Source organism: Malania oleifera, chromosome 11 (genome assembly GCF_029873635.1).
Source record: "Malania oleifera isolate guangnan ecotype guangnan chromosome 11, ASM2987363v1, whole genome shotgun sequence".
In the NCBI taxonomy this organism is placed as follows: domain Eukaryota; kingdom Viridiplantae; phylum Streptophyta; class Magnoliopsida; order Santalales; family Ximeniaceae; genus Malania; species Malania oleifera.
In genome coordinates, this window is record NC_080427.1 from 56,525,785 (window position 1) to 56,548,111 (window position 22,327).

The following is a 22,327-nucleotide window of genomic DNA, read 5'->3' on the forward strand; positions in this document are numbered from 1 at the left end:
CCAGGTCAATTAGTACAGGGCTGACCTCAACATTTACAACCAATCCTTATAGGGCTGGATTACCGCCCACTCAAGTCACGCCTAGAAATATAACAGTATTCACTCTAATAGATGGTACAGAAGTAGTCCTTTCACGTAAAGCAGAGATATACCCGAATAAGCACATTTACATACACATCAATAACATGGATATAGTGTAAGCTCAGTGATGCAAGTTTTGTGCCATCAACACTCAACACAATATAATCAGTATGATGCTCAAAAGTGTTCAACACAAGCAATATCTTGGAATCTAAACAAAGTAATTCAATAGCAAATCAGTATTCCAAATATGCGAATCAGATAATCAAACTAGTTCAAAAGTGTTTTCCTCAATGAAAAATGCACGACACTAATTTGAAAATACTTGCTTGTTTGAGAAATCTTTGCACAACAAAAATCAAACTATTGGACACTTGCAACAAAGATGCAAATATCCTAAGCTTACTTAGTTTATCCCCACACAAGATTTATAATATGAAAATCTGTGGGATAAACCTAAGCTAAAACTCCCCCAATAAAAATATTGCAATCAATCAATCAAATGGGAGTTTCTTAGTAAATCTAGCAATCACAAACACTCAAAATATGCTCTCTCAATCTCAGGATGTATCAAGGAAGTGGAAGTTTAAGAGTATTTGGACAAAGAGAGTGTTTTCAAAAGAGAGAGTTTTTGACTAATGAAATTGCTAATCTTTTCTTAATCTTGCAAATGAACTCATATTTATAGCCAAGTGAAAAATTATAATCGTTCGACATAAAATGGGTATTATTAAAAAAGTTTCAAATGGTTTAAACACAATTAACCCAACTGAACCCATTTTTACCTCAGTTAAATTAATTTTAACCCGACAAGGTTCGGGTGGCTGCACCTTGGTTCGGTCGCCCGAACAGACACACAGATAAAAGTAATTTAAATGAGTTCGGTCGCCCATGTCATGCTTCGGCAGCCCAAATCAAAGTCAGTAGCATTACTTCGCGATTTCGGGTGCCCGGTCATATGTTCGGTGGCCCAAATCTATGTGTTTGGTCACTCGGGGCCCATTTTGATCTAAACAGTTCGATCGTCCGAATTGGTGGAATGTCCCTTTCAAAGGGTTCAGGCACCCGTGGACGGTACGCACAAAAAAGTTCAGTCACCCAAGAGCCTAAGTCAACTATTGACTTATTAAGAGTTCGGGTGCCCGAGGAGTTTTGAACTCCAGGAGTTCGGTCGACCGAGCTCTCACAAAATCCCTAATAATATTCATTTTAAGCACAAATTTAACACTCCTATATATTATATGATATGTGCATGAGTGTTGGGACCTAGGGTCATACTAGGGTCTTACTAAGGCCGTTTTGAGATAGTCCCAAAAATCCGGCGTCGATTGACCTTGCCCTAAGGTCATTCGGTCCCTATGGTCATTTTGAGCTTACCATATATTCAATATGCATGATGTGTAGGCAAGACAAATACAAACCACATCCTAGGTTACTATTACAAACCCAGGGTCTTCCATATTACAATAATTGAATTTACAACTAAAAATTAAAGTCTTCAGAGTCTTTTAATTGCTTCAAGTATCATTCTTTAGGATTTTCATTTAAGTCTGCACAAACACTTGACAATCATTAAATACCTGAGTATTTGTCATTATCAAAACCGGGTGCGACCTATAAGGTCGACACCCTATTATAGTAAACTCAAAAAAGAAAAATAAAGCAGAGAAACATGTCGCTACCTTTGGATGACACGTGGCCCACTTATCCTAACCGGGTCAGACTCGGTACAGACCGATTGAACTAGCTGGCTTTTGAATCACCAACTCAGTTTATTTTTTTTAATTTTTTTTTTAATAAAAGAGGGCGGCACCACCTTTCTTAATTTTATTAATAACCCTCACTTACAGCGAAAGAATACTGTGGAAACAAAAGAACACTTGAGCCTTACAAACAACCAATAAAACACCTCATGCATCAAATCAAACAAAAGAAAAAAACAATCTTATGCTAATACCAAAAGGAAATCAACTAAACATACCTCATATAAGTCGTACCCATCTTATCCAATCTATACAAACTTTTGATAAATCTAAGAACTTGACTACTATTTGTAAACAAACTATTCCTCCCTATGGCACTTTGTCGAGCCAACGCATCTACCACTTTATTCCCTTCTCTATAGAGATGATCTATCGAAAAATCTACACCCTCCAATATACCAATAAGCATCTCCCAAAAATCAATAAAAATTAATTTTGAATTGATTTTGAATTTTTTTAAATTGGGCAAAGAAACGTGTCGCTACATTTGGCTGACACGCGGCCCACTTATCTCAATCAGATTAGACCCGATTCAAACCGATTAAACCGATCTGACTTTTGAATCTCCGGCTCAGTTTTGTTTTTTTCTTTTTCTTTTTTAAAAAAAAAAATTGATTTTCAATTTTTTAAATTTGGAAAAAAAATAAAAAAATAAAAAAAATATTTAAAATTAAAAAATAATAAATAAACAAATAAATATTTAAGTTATTTTGACTCGAATAAAAAAATGAAAAAATAAAAATGCCAAAAAATGAGGGAAAGTCTTTAAAAATCCGAGAAAATTTTTGAAAAAATTGTCGGAAAACTTTCAAAAAAAAATCACAAAAGTTTGGAAAAATTTGGGAATGTTTTAAAGATTCTTTTGATTAAATTTGATGAATTTATTGTTTATATATATTCTATGTTTGTGTGTGTGCGCCTCAATGATTTAACAAAACATAAAAAAGTGTTTCATACCTCACTTATATTAGTTATGAGGGAGATTATCTTACCAGATCCTCTCCTTTGGAAGTCTTATTAGACATTCTTAAATCGAAATGTAGATTTCATTTTCCATTAAATTTTATTTATTTATTTATTTTAAATGAGTTAATTAAAAACCATTAAATTCAATTTAGGAGTAATTCATTATTAATTAGGTACCGTTTGTAGAACAAGTGTGTAATGAGTGCTAGTACTTTCCTCTCGTATAGTTAAACTCCCGATCCCAATTCTAGTTAATGTAAACTAAGACTACCGGTTCCCTGTCCGTAGGATTAGTCTAGAGATCAATCAACGATTAATAATTAGGTCAACTAACTACACCTAGGAAAATAATAGGTTAGTAGTAACACCATCCAACATATAATATTATTATCCTTCGTCATTCCAGACCTTTCTCCGGGACATTGCAATAGTCACATAACCTTTTAATGTAATATCTCTAGTATCATATTTTAGAAATCCTAAAATATTATCCAAAAGTACTTCCCCCCAATAGCCAATGATGTTAAAGAACCTTCCATTAAAACTTCTTCAAATTAGGTTGTTAGTTTTCATTTACCAAGTCTTTCAAATGCATCTAATGGAAATAAGAAGAAGTCCAACCCATCTTATTGGTTTAAATATTTTGTTTTTCTTTTGGTTGGTTGACATACCCAACTTATTTTGAAAACATTTGATATATGTGCTGACTCTCAGTACATTAATGGTCTAGTGTCTCCCAAAAATGTCTAATTTTTTTTTCTTTAGAGCAGTTGTAGACTTCACCTTAAATTAATTAATGCTTAAAATGATAGAATAGAACGAATTGAGAGTTAACTAAAATAAAATATTTAAAATATAAAGACTAATTTCATTACGTTTAATTCTATTCTTCCATACCAACCAAATCATACGAGCATTACATATTGTATCCATAAAATTCAAAGGTTTAAATCACGGAAATAGTCTCTTTAAATATGGAGATAAGATTCCATATATTTTTCCTTCTGGAGAATTTAAGAATTTGCAGTTAAAAAAAAAAAAGGCAGCCTCATGTACAAAACTCTCCTGTTCTGACAAATAATAATAATAATAATAAAAAGCATTTCCACTTAGACAGAACTTTCTTGCATGCACCTACCGTCTCTATGTTTATTTAAATACACAGAAGGCCACAAAGTCCTTAATCATGAGGAATGGAGAAAGTCAGTGGCTTTCTACTTGGGTATGGGAAAAAGACTACGTCAAGCGTGAACCTGTCAAAGCCTTAAACTCTTTTCTGCTATAAATACACAAAGCTTCCTTGCTATTGTCCTCACAACTCAATCTCCAGAGCCAACAAGGGATTACTGTAATACTAACTAGTGCGTATTTAGGAATGAGCAAGATGGCAGCCAACGCCCTTGTATCCATCATCTTCTTGGCTGTGGCTCTCTCTCTGGCCTCTGCTTCTGATCCCAGTTCCCTGCAGGACTTTTGTGTTGCTTTTAATGACACCGAGGAAGCTGGTATGCATTGCTTTTTCCCTTTGATTTCCTCTTACATTAATTTGATATTCTTCCTTTTATCTTCGCATAACATATTTATCTAAATTTTTTCCTTCTTGTAATTACTTTTCTACCGTAAATATTTTCAGTGTTCGTGAATGGAAAAGTCTGCAAAGACCCAAAGCTTGCTTCAGCCGATGATTTCTTCTTTTCGGGACTTAATGTGCCTGGGAACACATCGAACCGGCTTGGCTCTAGTGTCACGCTAGTAAATGTTGATAAATTAGCTGGACTAAACACCCTCGGTATCTCAATAGCACGTCTTGATTTTGCACCCTATGGTCTCAACCCTCCGCACACACATCCCCGTGCCACCGAGCTTCTCACTGTCTTGGAAGGAACCCTCTATGTTGGTTTCGTTACTTCTAATCCAGATAACCGCTTGATCACAAAGGTTCTTTGCGCGGGCGATGTTTTCGTGTTTCCAGAAGGACTCATTCACTTCCAATTCAATGTTGGGAAAACAAACGCAGTGGCCATTGCTGGACTAAGCAGTCAAAACCCAGGAGTCATTACTATTGCAAATGCAGTCTTCGGTTCAAAGCCACCTATCTCTTCTGATGTTCTAACCAAGGCCTTCCAAGTGGACAAGAAAGTAATCAACTATCTTCAAGCTCAGTTCTGGATGGACAACAATAACTAAGAAGACTTATCACACCTAATAGTTATTAGAGTATGTCTTTTTAAATTATTCCCTGGTGTATTTGTTGAATAAGCAATTGTCATGCCTTGACAATTCCAAAATATAATAAAGAGTCTTGTTGTGTATCAAGTCCTATTGTTAACTTCTTTTGTGCATTTTTTTTTCCCACACCCACAAAATTAGAAACACAAAATTGCAAAAGAACAGATGCAAAAATAAATAAATTAAAATGATGAATTGTAAGAGAGTGAAGAAAAATAAATATCAAAATAATGTATGAATAGCTACATTGCTCATCACCTTACATTTAAAGAAAATGTAGAGATAAATCTAAAAGTGAAGAAAGGATAAATTACACATACCTCCCCTAAATTTTATGATATTTATATTAATTGCTCATAAGATTTCAAAAATATCTTCGACTCCCCTTACTGCTAAATTCTCTAGTTTCATTCATCATAATAATGCAAAGTCCACAATATCCTTTGAGGATTATACTTTTTAAAACCATTTTATTTCCTATAAGATTTGATTGACTAGTATCCCCATAAATTGACAAGGTTGGCCACAATTATTTTTAAGGAATCATTCCCTGAGCACACACACACATAGAGTAAATACGAAAAAACAGAGAAAATCAAAATAGAGAAGAACAATGAATTTACGTGATTCGACAATGTGTCTACGTCCACAGAGCTCCTACACAATTTTCACTATTATCAAATAAAAACTGTCATAAGATTTCAACTCTCAGTTATAATATGCATATATAATCCCATATAAAAATCTCAAAATACCCTCATCATAAACCTAGCTAATGCATTTTTTTTTTTTTTTTTTTTTTTTGAAATCTCAAATGAGAAAAATGCAAATGTCAAAAAAAATTTAAGGTTTTTAATTTTTTTCAAAATTTTAATTTTATTTAAAATTTTGCCTAAATTTTTTTCACTACCTCTCACTTATACACTCACCTTTAACTAGCAAACTTACCTCCTACCTAAATCTGTATGTACATCTCTTTGGCATCTTCCAAGCATACAAATTGCACAAGTAATATAAGGACGCATACATACTCAGACATACATAAGGGCCTCTCTCATGCAGTTTTTATCATCATTAATCTAAGGATATGGAGCTTTCTAAAGTTTCACCTTTTAAAGACACCACGTCACAATATGAATATGGAGCTTTTTAGAGTTTCATCCTTTTTTTTTCGAAGAAAAACACATGACAATGAGAACAAGATTACATAATAAATTTGTTTAAACCTATCTTGACACTATCTTTTTAAGTTAAAATTACCTCTAAATTTATTATGGTAGGTTTGTAAACCTAAAATCGAAAAAAAAAAAAAAAAGTAAAAAATATATATATATCGTTAGAATTTTTCATATCAAACTTGACGACCACTAATTTGTCATTTGTGTGTGCTTAAAAGAAATGAAATCACTTCCTATATTAACTTATGCTTTTGAAGCAATTAATTATATATATATTTAGCCCACTAATGGGAGGAGCAACTATAGTCCTGCTCCCCATCACGAGGCGATTACCAACACATAGCCTATATGACAAAAGGAGATGGTAGGCACATGAGCTCATATGCCTCTCTCCTCTCTCATTTTGGCACATGAGTCTTATCATATCACAAGTTCATGATGGCTAATATCATATTTTTGTTAGTGTGTCCTAATAATTTAATAAAAGTTAAAGAGTTGTTGGAGATCTCACTTATATTAGTTTTGAGAATGATTTATCTAACAAAATCTCCTCCTTTGGAGGTCTTATTAGACATTCCTAAATCGCACTGTAGATTTTTATTTACTTATTTATTTATTTGTTTGTTTGTTTTAAAAGAGTTAATTAAAGACCATTAAATTCAATTTACAGATAATTCATGATTAATTAGGTACCGTTCTTAAAACGAGTGTGTAAGGAGTGCTAGTATCTTTCCCTCGCATAACTGAACTCCCGATTCCAATTCTAATTAATGTAGACTAAGACTCTTGGTTCCTTAGCGATTAGTCTAGAGACCAATCAATGAGTAGTAATTAGATGAATTAACCGCACCTAAGAAAATAACAGATTAATGGCGACTCTATCCAACTTATAATATTGTCAAAACGTCTTAGAGAAGGGCCCCGAACAGCGAGGGAAAATCATATTAAAATTTTGATGGAGTCGTTACTTACCTATTATTTACCTAACTGCTTAGAATACTTAATTACTACTCATTTGATTGATCTCTAGACTAATTATAGGTCAAGTAATCAATAGTCTCGGTTTGTTTTTACCAAAGTTTGGATTAGGTGTTCAACTATGTGAGGGAAAGGTATTCGCACCCCCTACACACCTGTTCGACGAACAATACCTAATTAATTATAAATTATCCTCAAATTGAATTTAATAACCTTTAATTAACTCCTTTTAAAATAAACAAACAAACAAACAAATAAATAAATAAAATTAAAATGAGGTTAAAAACCTCAGTGTGATTTATGAATGTCTAATAAGACCTCCAAACGAGGCGATCTTGTTAGATAAACCCCCCTGAGAGCTAATACAGGTGAGGTGTAAAATATTTAATTGCCCTTTTTTAAATCATAGGAATACACGCAAACAAAAATAGATAAAATTGTCAATTTATAAGCAAAATAATCTTTAAAAACATCCCCATATTTTTTAAAAAATTGTGCAAATTTTTTTTTTTTGAATTTTTCAACACTTTTTTAAAAAATTTTGAGATTTCTAAAGACTTGTTCTCATTTTTTCTAACCTTAAAAAGCCCAAAAATATTTTATTTTTTTTTATATTTTTCTAACCTTTAGAATATTTTTCTTTATTTTTTCCCATTTTTTTCCTAATTTTTTAGATTTTTTATTATTTTTTTCGATTAGAAAACTAATTAAAATTTAATTAATAAAATAAAATATATAAATAACGGTTCGAATGAAACAGACCAATTCGATCGGTCTTAACCGGGTCAACCGGTTCAGGAAGTGGGTGCCACGTGTCAATTTAGAGTGGTGAATTTGGCATATTTTATTTTATTTTTTCTCTTTTTTTATTTTTTTTAAAAATTTATTATAGCAGGGTGATGTCAACATGACGTCCCCCTGCCACGTGGCATGACCCAATGCTTTTCCCCCTTTTTCCGCCACATGGCAGCTTCTGAGTGGCCCAATAGAAATGATAAGGATTGTTGACATGATAGCAATCTAACCATCTAAAGAAACACATATCAGATGGTCCAGATGAAGCAGTGGGCTTGATTAAAAGAAATAGGTCTGTGTCCCATTATTTGAAAACAAAAAAAAAAAAAAATAGGCCTGAGGCCTTTTATTTTTTAAAAAAAATGAGCAATAGGCTAGGCAACAGTCAATGGACCCAAGTCCAGGTGGACTGGACTTTGGCCAAGATGGGGACCGGTCCTTCATATTTATGAAGTAGTCTCCTATCTCATCCCCATAGTAACCTGATCTATTCAAGATTGAGCTTAACAAGCACCAAATGACTACTTTGAAGTATTGCGGTCTTCTTACCTGATCGGCCCACTTCTTCATCCACTTATAAGCTTTCTTTAGGTAGCCTTAGGCAATCTTTGCATTATGTATCCATTCTTTGGTGAAGATATACGCTCTAGGACTCTTTCCTCTGTACGGCTCATCCACTGTGTGAGGTAACAACGGTTGCTAGCTTGTAGCAAGCTCAAAAAGACTTTTGTTGGTTGTTGAGATCTTTTGAGCATTGAAATAAAATTGAACCACATCAAGTAGTTGCACCCAATTCTTCTGGTTGGCGTTGACGAAATGGTGCAAGTAATCTTATAGTAGCCCGTTGAATCTCTCCGTCTGTCCATCTATCTGTGGATGGTAGCCCGAAGAGATGTCAAGTTGTGAATCGAGGATTCTAAAAAGTTCTTTCCAGAAGTTTCCAGTCAATCTACATCTTGGTCACTGACAATATCTTTGGGAACACCCCAATACTTCACAATATTCTTGAAGAATAGTTGTGTCGTCTCCTCTTTCGAACAGTACTTTGGTGCGGGTGCAAATGTACCCTACTTTGAAAACCTATCTATAACCACAAGTATAGACCCTGCATCTCCCACTTTGGGCAGGTTGGTGATGAAGCCCAGAGAGCCACTGTCCCACGGTCTGGATGGCACTGGTAGGGGCTCTAGCCGCCCTACAATCTTCTTCCGCTCCACTTTGTCTTGTTGGCAAGTGAGATAAGTCCAAGTAAAATCAACCACATCATCACGCATATGCAGCCAATAATACCTCTGCTTCAGTAATGCCAAAGTGCGCTGACATTTTTGTTGTGGAAATCGAGTATAGGATGCATTGCGGAATTTGTAAATTACAGCAAATGATGAAACACCAAGAAAAATACAACCAGTATATATGAAAGAAAATAAAGAAACAACATGAGAATATACGTGGTTCAGCAATGCCTACATCCACGGGAGCAATCTGGCCAAGAATTTCACTATGAAATGAAAGTTTACAATACACTTCATACAATGATCTCTCTCTTATCAAAATATGCCCAGAAGGACTTATTTAACAACCTCTCGAAGGCTTGCCTCTAAATACCCAACCTTCATAACATTCCAATTCAAAATTTGAATTCTTCCTCATAGCCCAGAACACTTGTCGACGAGAACAGGGCACTCGTCGATGAGAGAGAGAATACCACTCATCGACTAGTTAGTCCACTCGTCGACAAGTCTTCGAATTTCTGATTTCTTACTCTCAATATCTCAGAACTTTTGCAATTCTCGAACTCTCGATATCTACTCATCGACGAGTCCCTGCTACTTAGTACCAATGAATCCATATGATTTTCTTCTTCCTTTGCTTATGAGCCCCAACGAGTATTAGAGTAGCATACACAAATACAACAATCTCCACCTTGACGATTATACACCTCTTAGGAGGACCTAAAAAACAAATATGATTGATCCACGTTGATCTTAGAACGTCCGGTTGAATTTGTCTCCCTTCTATCACTTGGAGACATGAAGTAAGTTCAAACAATGCTTGAACTTTTCACTAGTTACTGGTTTTGTCAAAATATCTACTGCATTTTCAGATGTATGAACCTTCTCCAATATATAAGTTCATCCGAAGTAATCAATTCCCGAATCCTGTGGAACCTCACATCAATAAGCTTGGTTCTAGCACGGTACACTTGATTCTTTGCTAAGTAAATAGCACTCTGACAATCACAACGCAACACAATCCCGTCTTGCTGTAAGCCTGGCTCTTTGACCAAACTGGTAAGCCATAAGGCTTCCTTTGTAGCTTCGGCAGTTGCCTTATATTCAACTTCAATTGTGAATAATGCCACCAGAGATTGAATCATGGATCTCCAACATATAGGTCCTCCTACAAGAGTAAAAACATAACCCATTGTAGACCTTCTGCCATCCATATCCCCTGCATAATCAACATCTACAAACCTCATAACTGAAGGACTACCCTGTTGCTTGCCGAACATGATGTCATACACTGATGTACCCCGTAAGTATCTTAAGATCCACTTGATGGCTTCCTAATGTTGTCTTCCTGGATTAGAGAGAAACTTACTCACCACACTCACAGCATATGCCAAGTCTGGTCTCATACACACCATGGCATACATTAAACTCCCCACGGCGCTAGCATAGGGGACCTTTGACATGACCCGGATATCCTCATCCATACTTGGGTAATCTGCAGTAGACAACTTAAAATGACTCACTAGAGATGTACATACCGGTTTTTGCGTCTGTCATGTTAAACCTATCTAACACCTTCTCCATATAACCGCCCTGAGATAATCATAACCTCCTTGCAGTTATGTCCCAGCGAATCTCCATCCCAAGTATCTTCTTGCCTGAACCAAGATCTTTCATGTCAAACTCTTTATGCAACAGTTCATTTAACTGATTTACCTCAATTAAATATTTTGCAGCTATCAACATGTCATCGACATACAATAACAAGAAAATAAGAGAGTCGTCACTAAACTTGTTCACATATACGCAACAGTCATACTCACATCTTTTGTAGTCAATCTTCATCATATAGGAATCAAATCTTTTATATCATTGCCTTGGAGGTTGTTTCAACCCGTAAAGAGATTTCTTCAACTTGCAAACTAAGTTTTCTTTCCTTGGTTCACTAAATCCTCCAGTTGTACCATATAAATTTGTTCCTCCAAGTCACCGTGAAGAAATACCGTTTTCACATCCATTTTTTTCCAAATGAAGATCATAATGAGCTACAAACCCCAACACTATCCTAATAGATGTGTGTCGAACCACAGGTGAAAAAATCTCATCATAGTCTATTCTCTTCTTTTCTGAGTACTCTTTTGCCACTAACCGTGCCTTAAATTTTTCTCATTCATTTTCTGAAATTGCTTCCTTCTTCCTATATACCCATTTGCAATCTATCGGTCTCTTCCCATCTGGAAGCTCTACTAAATCCCGAGTTTGATTTTTGTGTAGTGATTTCATCTCCTCAATCATTGCACCCATCCACCTACCTTTCTTCTAGTCGTGCACTGCCTCTTGAAATGTAGTTGGATCATTGCAACTGGTAAGGAAAGTATAAGATATTAATTCTTCAAATCCATACCTTGTTAGAGGTCTGATAGTGCGTCTGGATCTCCATATAGGAAGATTGTCAACTTGTTGGTTTCTCGAGCTAAAGCACCCTACAACCAAAGGACCATGATCATTATCGTTGCCCTGAGCTTCCAACTCCACCTACACAACATGTTCATCTCTACCTCAATTTTTTGGCTTCTTTTTTTTATCATCACAATCTTGAGTACACATCACCATAACTTTCTTATCAAAGACTACATCTCTACTAATCACCACCTTGTTTGTCGTTAGATCCCACAACTTGTATCCTTTCACACCTTTTTGATATCCCAAAAAGATACAACGTCTAGATTTTGGGTCAAGCTTGGATCTCTCCTCACTAGACACGTGAACATAGGCTGGACACCCGAATACCTTCAATTCAAAGTAGTCTATTGCATTTCCCATCCATACCTATTTTACCACTTTACCCTCTAGTGATGCCCTTAGTGATCGGTTTATCAAAAAACAAGTCATACTAACTGCCTCAGCCCAGAAGTTCTTCGGTAGCCCTACATTAAGCCTGAGACACCGAACTCTTTCAACTAGAGGTCGATTCATCTATTCAACCACACCGTTTTGCTGAGGTGTCTGGCGTACAGTAAAGTGTCTCTTAATGCCCTGTTTCTCACAAAACTCCATGAACCTCGAATCAACGTACTCGGTCCCATTGTCTGACCTCAGACATTTGATTCTCCTCTCCGCCTAGTTTTCAACTTCAACTTTCCACTACTTGAACCTGGAAAATGTATCAAACTTATGCCGCATGAAGTATACCCAGACTTTCTGTGAGTAGTCGTCGACAAAACTCATATAATACACATGTCCACCCCTTGATGCTACTCTAACCGAACCCTAAGCATCAAAATGCACATAATCAAGAATACTTTTCATCTTGTGAACAGCTGATTTAAATTTTGCCTTGTTTTGTTTTCCAAGAACACAAATCTTGAAAAAATCCAGCTGGCATGATTTCATACCTTTCAATAGTTTCCTTTTGTGTAGTTCCTTCATACCATATGCCCTCATATGCCACAAGACAGTCATATCAGATTCAATATCTACAGCTGCAGCTCCACCTACAGTAGTAATTCCCTGCAGTGTGTAAATATTTCCATCTACCTTTTGCCCTTTCATCACCATTAAATTACTTTTCCATACTTTTATAACCCCACCTTCAGACTTGCAATTGAAACCATTACAATCCAAGGTACCAAGTGAAATAAGACTCTTCCTTAATTCCGGTATGTGTCTTACATTACTCAAGGTTCTCACAGCACCAACAAATATTTTTATTTTAACATTTTATATGTCAATGATCTTGCAAGAAATATCATTATCCATAAGAACTAAACCTAAGTTTACAAACCTGTAGGTGTTTAACCACTCCTTGTTTGCAGTCATATGGTAAGAAAATGCCGAGTCAAGTATCCATGAGTCCGTAAGGTGATCCATCCCCGACAAAACTGAAAGAATAGCACCATCATTGCAAACTGAATCTCCTTCTTGAACCACATCTTCTGATTTTGAAGTCCCCTCATGCTTTTCAGCATTCCCTTTCTTCTAATCCGGACATTCCGATTTCACATGCCCCTTTTTACTGCACTTATATAACAACGGATATCATTTTTCTTCTTGGATTGAGTACGGGATTTTTGACTCGATCCATGTTTGGATTTTCCTTTCCCACGCTCGTAGTTACTTTTCACCACAAGTCATTCTCCTTCATCACATATTTTCAACATTTGATGAAAATTCAGCAAGGCACTTGTCACCTCTTCTAAATTAAGAGACTATTTTCCCCAAGTAAGAGTGGTAACTAAATTCTCATAAGTATGAGTCACTGGCAATGAGTTTAGTAACATCAAAGTCTTATCATCTTCATCAAACTTAACATCAATGCGCATCAAATCACTTATGATTTGATTAAAGGCATTGATATGTCGATTTAAGTTCGATTCATTAACCATCTTAAGCCAATAAAGACGTTGCTTAAGAAATAGTTTATTAGAAAGTGATTTGGACATGTACCAGCTTTCTAACTTTCGTCATACAGCCGCTGGAGAATCCTCCTCCATCACATGATAAAGAACTTCGTCAGGCAAACACAAACATATTGTAAAAACAGCCTTTGCCTCCAATTCTATCCAATTTGTCTCATTTATTTCATCCAGTTGAACACCATGTAGAGCCTTCACCATCCCTTGTTGCAGAAGTATATCCTTAACTCTCCTCTGCCACAAATCGAAATTTTCGATTCCATCGAATTTGACAACATCAAATCTTGCATAAGAAGATCCTGATGCCATGACAACAACGCTTAGATACCAATTTGTTGTGGAAATCGAGTATAGGATGCACAGAGGAATTTTTAAATTGCAGCAAATAATGAGACACCAAGAAAAATACAACTAGTATATATGAAAGCAAATAAAGAAACAACACAAGAATATATGTGGTTCGGCAATGCTTATATCCATGGGAGCAATCAGGCCAAGAATTTCACTATGGAATGAAGGTTTGCAATACACTTCATACAATGATCTCTCTCTTGTCAAAATATGCCCAAAATGACCTATTTAACAAGCCCTCGGAGGCTTCCCTCCAAATACCCAACCGTCTCAACGTTCCAATTCAAATTTTGAATTCTTCCTTGTAGCCCAGAACACTCGTCGATAAGAGAGAGAATGCCACTCATCAACTAGTTAGTCCACTAGTCAACGAGTCTTTGAGTTTCTAATTTCCTACTCTTGGTATCTCATAACTTTTGCATCTCTCAGGCTCTCCTCACTCATCAACGAGTCCCTGCTGCTCAGCACCGATGAATCCATATGCTTTCCCTTTTCCTTTGTTTATAATCCCCAACAAAAATAAGAGTCGCACACACAAATACAACAATTTTGAATGTTTGATCCATATGGTATCATAACACTCTCTTAACAGTGTCTTCCTCAAATCTCCAACTCGTGGCACAAAGAACCGGCTACCATGGGTCATCAGCAATCTGTCTTCCATCCAAAACTGACATGTTTTTCCCTCTTCAGTCAACTTCATAAGGTTTTGCGCAACTGAATCTTTGGCTAAATTATCTTTGATGTGCTCCCACATCGTCTTAGTAATAGTACTCAAAGTTAAGTGTGCTACCATCTGCAAGGCCGCCAGCTCAGCCTTCCTACTTAGTGCATCCTCAACTTGGTTCAAGCGCCCTGACTTGTATTCAAATAAGAAATCAAATTCTGCCAAGAACTCTCGCCATAAGCCTTCCTTGGGTGTCAACTTCGGCTGTGTGAAGAAGTGGCTAACACCCAAGTTATCCGTTTTCACCACAAACCTTGACCTAAGTAAGTAATATCGCCTTACATGGAGAAAATGTATCACCTCTAGCATCTCCTTCTCCTCAGTGTTGTACTTTCGTTCTGCTTCACTAAGCTTACAACTCTCAAACATAACAGAATATCCTTTCTATGACAAGATTCCTCCAAAGGCATAGTCTGATGCATCTGTTTGTACCTCGAAGGGTTTCATGATATCCGAAAGAGCAAGTACCAAATTTCTCGTCATGGCATCCTTCAAGTCATCAAAGGCTCCCTGGCACTTCTCTATCCAATTCTACCCCTGACCCTTCTTCAGTAGTTTTGTCAAAGGATCAGTTCTCCTTGAGTACCCCTCTACGAACTTCCTGTAATAGTTGGCAAGACCAAGAAAGCAACATAGCTCCTTCACTGTCATTGGGATCTTCCATTCTTGAATCACTCTCACTTTCTCTATATCTATCCTAATACGACATTGCTCAATCACATGACCAAGGAACTTGATGCTCTGTTGGGTGAAAGAGCACTTCTCTTTCTTCACATACAGACTGTTCTTCTTCATCCTGTTAAACACCTTCCGTAGATGCTCTTTATGTTCCTCTAGAGTGGAACTGTAGACAATAATATCATTCAGGTACACCACGACAAACTTGTCAATGTACTCACGAAATACCTGGTTCAACAAGGTACAAAATGTCACAGGCACATTTGTTAACCCGAATAGCATTATCAAGAATTCATATACCCTATACCACATCACACAAACTGTCTTCGGCTCATCGCTATGAGCAATTCCCACTTGATAGTAGTCTAACCTCATGTCAAGTTTAGTGAAGTAGTTGGCATAACTCAGCTGATCAAACAGATCGGCAATCAACAGAATATGATACTTGTTGCTCATTGTCACCTTGTTGAGTGTGCGGTAGTCTACACATATCTGCATGCTCCCATCATGTTTCCTCTGAAATAACACCAGTGCTTCGAACGGTACTTTGGAAGGGTGAATATATCCTACTTCTAGAAAATGATCAAGTTGTTTCCTCAACTCTACTAGCTCTAGAGGCGTCATCTAATATGGTCCCTTAATAGGTGGTTTCACTTGTGGAAACAACTCGATCTCATGCACCACACCTCGTCGTGGAGGCAAGTTATAAGGTAGCTTGTAAGGCCCCGAACCCAAAAACCCGATCCGGTACATTATACCTGAATAAACATGCTTCATGGCGCCCCAAACCCGCCTGGTGGGACTCGGGTGCCACTATCCATTTTCCTGTACCTGTTATTCCATTAATAATTACGCAGCGGAAAACATAACTACAATCCTCAACCAATATAATACTAGAATTTTCTACATCTATCTACATTCCAAAACAAACCATTCATCCACCTGTATCCACATAAATACATACCTCCAAGAAACATAATCTACAACTTCCAGTATTCGCAACTCAGAAGACTTAAAACATAAAACATAAAACATAAAATTTATACATCCCAAAAGTATCATCAAAGTTTATACCATTTTTCTTTATATATCCAAAAAAAAATGCAATAATAACTTCGAGCTCTCTAAGCTCGATCACGTGGAGGTCCTAAAAAAAATAAATTTTTATTCGGGTGAGACACATCTCAGTAAGGGAGGAAACAATATATTAAATCAGCGTATTGCCAACATGAAGTTTGTAAATAACATATGTATATGCATTCATCATTTGCATATCATTATCATAATTTTCAAAAAAACCTTTCCTAAGCCTGATCAAACACATGCAAGATATTTTACCCACGAGAATACCTAAGGATTGGGATGATTACTCACTCATACAAGTAGCACCTCTCTACTCTGATACTTTAGGCAACCAATGGTCACAACTAAACCATATCAGGGCACTTACCTTACTCAGTAAGCCCTCAAGTGAAAAAGTAATCTTGTACTCACACAGTTTAAACAATGGTTTACCAGCAAAGGCTCCCGAGAATAAGGAAATTTACCCGTACATACAAGTAATTTCTCTCTGTCCTAATATGTTATGTAGCCTACAACTACATCTGATATCTACTAGGGTACTCGCCTTTCTCAGCAAGCCCTCAAGCGAAGAGTTTGCCCCGCCCATATAACTACATATCATCTTAGCATGAATACTAATACTACAGTAATACATTACTCTATCTGTCATTTATTCTGTATTTCTCATCTGTTCATATTCTTAACTTTGACATTTCGTAGCATTTCACTTTACGTAACTCTTTCTCATTTTACATTATTCACATTTCACATTTCATTTCCAATTCATTCATATTTCATTTCATTCTCATTTCTATTTCATTTCCTGCATTCGTACTACAGTTCCTTTTAACTGTACATCAGTTAACTCCACATAGATATGCGCTATTCTGCTGTTACAGCTCCTTTTAGCTGTTCATTAGTTAGTCCACATAGATATGCGTTAATCTGCTACTACAGCTCCTTTCAGATGTTCATCATTTACATGATCACATTAACAATCATATGCAGCATAATTCATATAACATTTTCATTTTCATTGCATTCCTTGTATAATCTATATTTCATACATATAGCATAATTCAACACAGAATTTCTATTTTACTCATGTCACACAATTTAACAATATATTTCAAACATTTTTTTTAAAATAAGTTAACCCCCATTTATCATTTATATACTAAAAGTACCATTAATTTCTTACACAATTATCTTTAAAAAATCTTTCACTTTCATCAGTCCATTTTCACAAATACATATTTAATAAAACAGCATTAGGCTCAGAAATTATAATTTAAACGGTTGGCATTTTAAACCCATACTGAAATATATACATATATACATAACATAATCCATTTATCCGTTTAATTCATAAAACCTGGTTTAATATATATTCCCCCTTACCTGTGTTCTTGAACTATGCCAATAGGGACCTCGAAAAGATACCTGCGGCACTCACCCGAACCCTGAAACAAAAACCCTACTTTATCAACTCAAATCCCTAAACCACGTTCATATAACACTTCCTAGGTTCCATATACCTTAATCTAACAATAAAACTCTAAAATATCTCATTTATCCTGATTTTGGGATGGTGCCCCAAAACCTCAAATTAATGATCTGCTCGGCTAGCCTTGTAGAGAATGATCCCACGAACCTCGTGGTGGTTCCAGATCGTCAAAACGGACCTTAATGGAGCAAGAATCGAAGAAAATTGAAGGAAGAACCGTAGGGTTTCGTGAGAGAAAAGAGAGAAATTGATTTCCTTTTGAAAATCACCCGCGGGACTTTCTATATATCACCTCCTCGCAAAAAACCATCTCTGATTTTCTCGAACCTCCAGAAAACCGTCCCCAATTTTCTCCTTAACCGACCCTATTTTTACTGTTTAACCCGTTACTGACCCGCAGTAATTCCACAAAATCGTCACCGATTTTTTCTTCACTTCAGAAAACCGTGGCCGATTTTTATTTTATTTTTTTGCGGGTTATTACATAGCTCATCTGGCATCACCTCCTTGTACTCATCCAACACAACTTGGATGGTCGTACACACTAGCTCTTGGCCTACTTCTTCCTCTACCACCATCATGGCTAAATATGTTTGTTCACCCCTTCTCAATCACCTTTTGAATTACATGGCTAAAAGGAACTTCTCATTATCTCCCTTCTTTGCAATGACTTGCACTATGTAACGGTGATCTCCCATCAGACACAAGGAACAAGCGAAAGGCATTGGCAGTGTCTTAGTCTCCCTCTAGAATTTCATTCCCAAAATGACTTGGAAGTCATCCAACGGCACCGCTATGAAATTCACATGACCTGCCCACTGCCCAAGCTTCACAGTCACTTGTTTGGCTACTCCCAGAATAGGTTAGGCTACAGAATTGAGTCCATGTTTAAAATAATAACAAATAAAAAATATAAATTGAAAATGATATATAACAAAGAAGAAATTAATTGTAATTATTTTACTACTTATGCTATTTTAGACTCGCCCTTTAGCACTCCAAGAACAATCTATTGAACATGACAGTTAAGAAAATAGTAAAAATGATATTTGAATGATTTTATTTTGTTTTTCAATTTTTTAGAAATTTTATATTCTTTTGTTCTAAATATATTGTAAATTCCCATGATCATTCTATTTTAAGTTTATTTGAAAATTTGATATGCCATAAATTATTGAGTGGACAAAATTTAATTATTAAAGTACTATAGCGGTAGGCAGTCACAACAACTAAAGACCATAAAATTTTATGTTCAATTTTTATGAAAATTGGCAACAAAAATAAAAAACCACCAACATTAATAAATGCATTAGAATAAATATATTTATTTAGTGTATGGGAAAAAAAATAGAAAGTAAAAAACAAAAATGATACTAAGTAGCTTCTTAGATTTCCATAAAATATCACTAGTGATATGAGGAACGAGATTCTTATCCTAAGCAAGACAAGTATTCATGCACAATCTTATTATTTTCCCGTACGAGACCCATGACCTCACAAGTCCACGTGGCAAGGCCTAATTTCTACTTTATCCAATTAGACCTAGCCACGTGGATTTGAGATGTTGCTAGTCCCATGTCAAAAAGTATTTTTCGAACCCCATTTCAGTTCCCTTGATAAGCCAAAAAATATGATATCTCCCTCGTATAATAATTCCAAAAATCTTGAAATGTACCTAATTGCTCATACTCAAACCCTAAAGAACGTCTCCAAACTTGGAACCACACAAGACTTTGCAATTGAACCAATAATTAACTTCTTCAAACGAAGTTGTTTGTTTTCATTTACCAAGTCTATCTAAATGCATCAGATTGAAATAGGAACAAGCCTCTAATGCATCATTTGAATATTTAAATATTTTTTTTGTTCTTTTGGCTTCTTCGCTGGGTTAAGATAATCTTTGAGCAACACCTAATCCAATTTGAAAACATTTGCTGTATGTGGTGACTTGGTACCATAACTGGTCAATGCCTCTGAACTAGTCAATTTACCAACAGTTTCAAGTAGGAAAACTTGGTGAACTCAGAAAAGCCTTTCTTATATGTATTCTATCGTCTCTATGTTTATTTTAAAAAATAAATAAGGCATGGAGTCCCTTCTGCATTTAGAATGGGTAAAGTCAAGTGGCATTCTATTTGGATGTGGGAAAAATACAACTTCAAACGTGAACATGTCAAAGCCATTTCCTTCTATAAATAAACGAGGCTACATTGCTGCTGTCCTCACAACTCAATATCTTAAGCAAAAGAAACCTAATATACGTCTATCCATTGTATACATAGCCATGAACAAGATGGCAGCCAAAACACTTGTATCCATTGTCTTCTTGGCTGTGGCTTTGTCTCTGGCCTCTGCTTCTGATCCCAGTCCCCTGCAGGACTTTTGTGTTGCTCTCAATGACACAAAGGAAGCTGGTATACATTACACTTTTCCCTTTTGTTTGCTCATAAGTTTAATGCCCATTTCCTTATCTTCACATTAAAATCATTATCTAATTTCTTTCAATCTTGTAATTGCTTTTTCTATTGTAAATATTTTCAGTGTTCGTGAATGGAAAATTCTGCAAGGACCCAAAGCTTGCCACAGCTGATGATTTCTTCTTCTCGGGACTTAATGTTCCTGGAAACACATCGAACCGGCTTGGCTCTAATGTTACACTAGTAAATGTTGACAAACTAGCCGGACTTAACACCCTTGGTATCTCAATAGCTCGTCTTGATTTTGCACCCTATGGTCTCAACCCCCCACACACACATCCCCGTGCCACTGAGCTTCTCACTGTCTTGGAGGGAACCCTCTATGTTGGTTTCGTTACTTCTAACCCAGATAATCGCCTGATCACAAAGGTTCTTTACAAGGGCGACGTTTTTGTGTTCCCAGAAGGCCTCATTCACTTTCAGTTCAATGTTGGAGACACTAATGCCGTGGCTATCGCTGGATTAAGCAGCCAAAACCCGGGAGTCATCACTATTGCAAATGCTGTCTTTGGTTCAAGGCCATCCATCTCTTCTGATGTTCTTACCAAGGCCTTCCAAGTGGACAAAAAAGTTATTAACTATCTTCAAGCTCAATTTTGGATGGACAACAATAACTAAGAAGATTTATCATACCAAAATAGTCATTACATAATATGTTACTAATTATTTGTTGGAGTTTCGTTGAATGAGCAATTGTCATACCTATATTATACTAATTATTTGTTGGAGTTTTGTTGAATGAGCAATTGTGATACCTTGACAATTCCAATATAATAAAGAATCTTGTTCTCTACCTCAAGCCCCTTTGTTGGGTTTTTATTCCCCCCCCCCCCCCCCCCCTCAAAGTAAATTTCAGCCGAAATAAAAGAAACACCCGCAAAATAAAAAATGCAAACTGTAAAAGAGGAAACTCCTAAAAATTTTAAAAATATGAATTGCAAGAGTAAGAAGTAAAACAAATTTTAAAGATATAAATTAAATATAAATTGCTACATGGATTACCCTCTTTTTTAAAGAAAATGTAGAGATGAATCAAAGAAACAAAGAAAAGGACAAAATTACATATTCCTCTCCTATAGTTTCTTATATTCTTGAGCTTACCCTTGCCTCCCTCTAGCTCATTCATGAAAATTATAAAAAGCCCATAATATCTTTTTAAAGATAATAATTTTTGGACAAGCGTAGGCAAGGTTTTTAAAGACCCATGCTAGCCTAGCCCTACCAAAGAAGAATAAACAAGCATATCAATATTTTTACATTTTTATATTCTATTATGTTTGTATTTTTTATATACTTTAATATTTTTAAGAAACAATACTAGGTGACCTTGGACATAGCATATATGCTCACGCCTAATCTGAATTTGCTTAATTTATACTTCAATTTAGCCTGCTTAATCTTTTTTGATAAACAGAGAAATTTATTAAAAGAGATAAGAATGTACAACAAAAGAAAAAAGTGAAAAAGAAAGGAAAACCAGGAATATAAGAAATCCTCCCTTTAAAACAATAACAAAAAATTACACCAAGAAATGATATCATAATCGGGAAGCCAAGTCAATGAAGTAGAGCCAACCAGTCCCGCTGCAGGTCTTCCAAAGAAACATGACGAAAACAGCCATTAACCCACACCACAATGATGCAAGATAAATCGTTTTACTCCAAACCAAATAATTAGTTGTAGCATCCCTTTGAAAATTATGGCATTTCTTTCCAATAGAACACACCAAATAATAGCCATAATTGTGCATCACCACTAGACTTTCTTATTACTTCCCCTTTCCGAAACCTCTAAAAGTGATAGAGCAAAAATCCTTCAAAGTGGAGGGACAAATCCAGTCTTCACCACATACACCAAATAATTTATTCAAGACAACCTAAGTAAAGGG

General features: G+C 35.9%; 3 protein-coding genes across 6 annotated transcripts in view; 2 read left to right on the forward strand and 1 right to left on the reverse strand.

The window, feature by feature from the left end:
* The window catches only part of LOC131168497 (protease Do-like 1, chloroplastic), a 90,004-nt gene that overhangs the window by 17,504 nt on the left and 50,173 nt on the right, over window positions 1–22,327 (reverse strand). The window contains exon 9 of one of the 4 annotated variants that reach the window (XM_058127967.1): window positions 16,327–16,540. The exons of 2 other annotated variants lie outside the window; for them this stretch is intronic. The gene's annotated coding sequence lies outside the window, so the exon portion shown is untranslated. Of the gene's footprint in view, window positions 1–16,326; window positions 16,541–20,123; window positions 20,991–22,327 lie in introns of those variants that run through there. One more of the 4 variants, XM_058127973.1, reaches the window with a different exon arrangement.
* Window positions 3,907–5,126, forward strand: LOC131168499 (putative germin-like protein 2-1). The gene is made up of 2 exons (XM_058127975.1): window positions 3,907–4,315; window positions 4,444–5,126. The coding sequence occupies exons 1-2, from the start codon at window positions 4,186–4,188 to the stop codon at window positions 4,995–4,997; spliced, it is 684 nt and encodes a 227-aa protein (XP_057983958.1). The 5' UTR covers window positions 3,907–4,185; the 3' UTR covers window positions 4,998–5,126.
* LOC131168504 (putative germin-like protein 2-1) lies at window positions 20,247–21,057 on the forward strand. Its single transcript, XM_058127979.1, has 2 exons — window positions 20,247–20,376; window positions 20,504–21,057. The coding sequence occupies exons 1-2, from the start codon at window positions 20,247–20,249 to the stop codon at window positions 21,055–21,057; spliced, it is 684 nt and encodes a 227-aa protein (XP_057983962.1).

Excerpts from the sequence above, each read along its gene's own strand:
- LOC131168504 (XM_058127979.1), top strand. The coding sequence starts at position 20,247 with ATGAACAAGATGGCAGCCAAAACACTTGTATCCATTGTCTTCTTGGCT. Across the intron at positions 20,377-20,503 it reads CAATGACACAAAGGAAGCTG|TGTTCGTGAATGGAAAATTC; the intron begins GTATACATTACA and ends AAATATTTTCAG.
- LOC131168499 (XM_058127975.1), top strand. The coding sequence starts at position 4,186 with ATGAGCAAGATGGCAGCCAACGCCCTTGTATCCATCATCTTCTTGGCT. Across the intron at positions 4,316-4,443 it reads TAATGACACCGAGGAAGCTG|TGTTCGTGAATGGAAAAGTC; the intron begins GTATGCATTGCT and ends AAATATTTTCAG.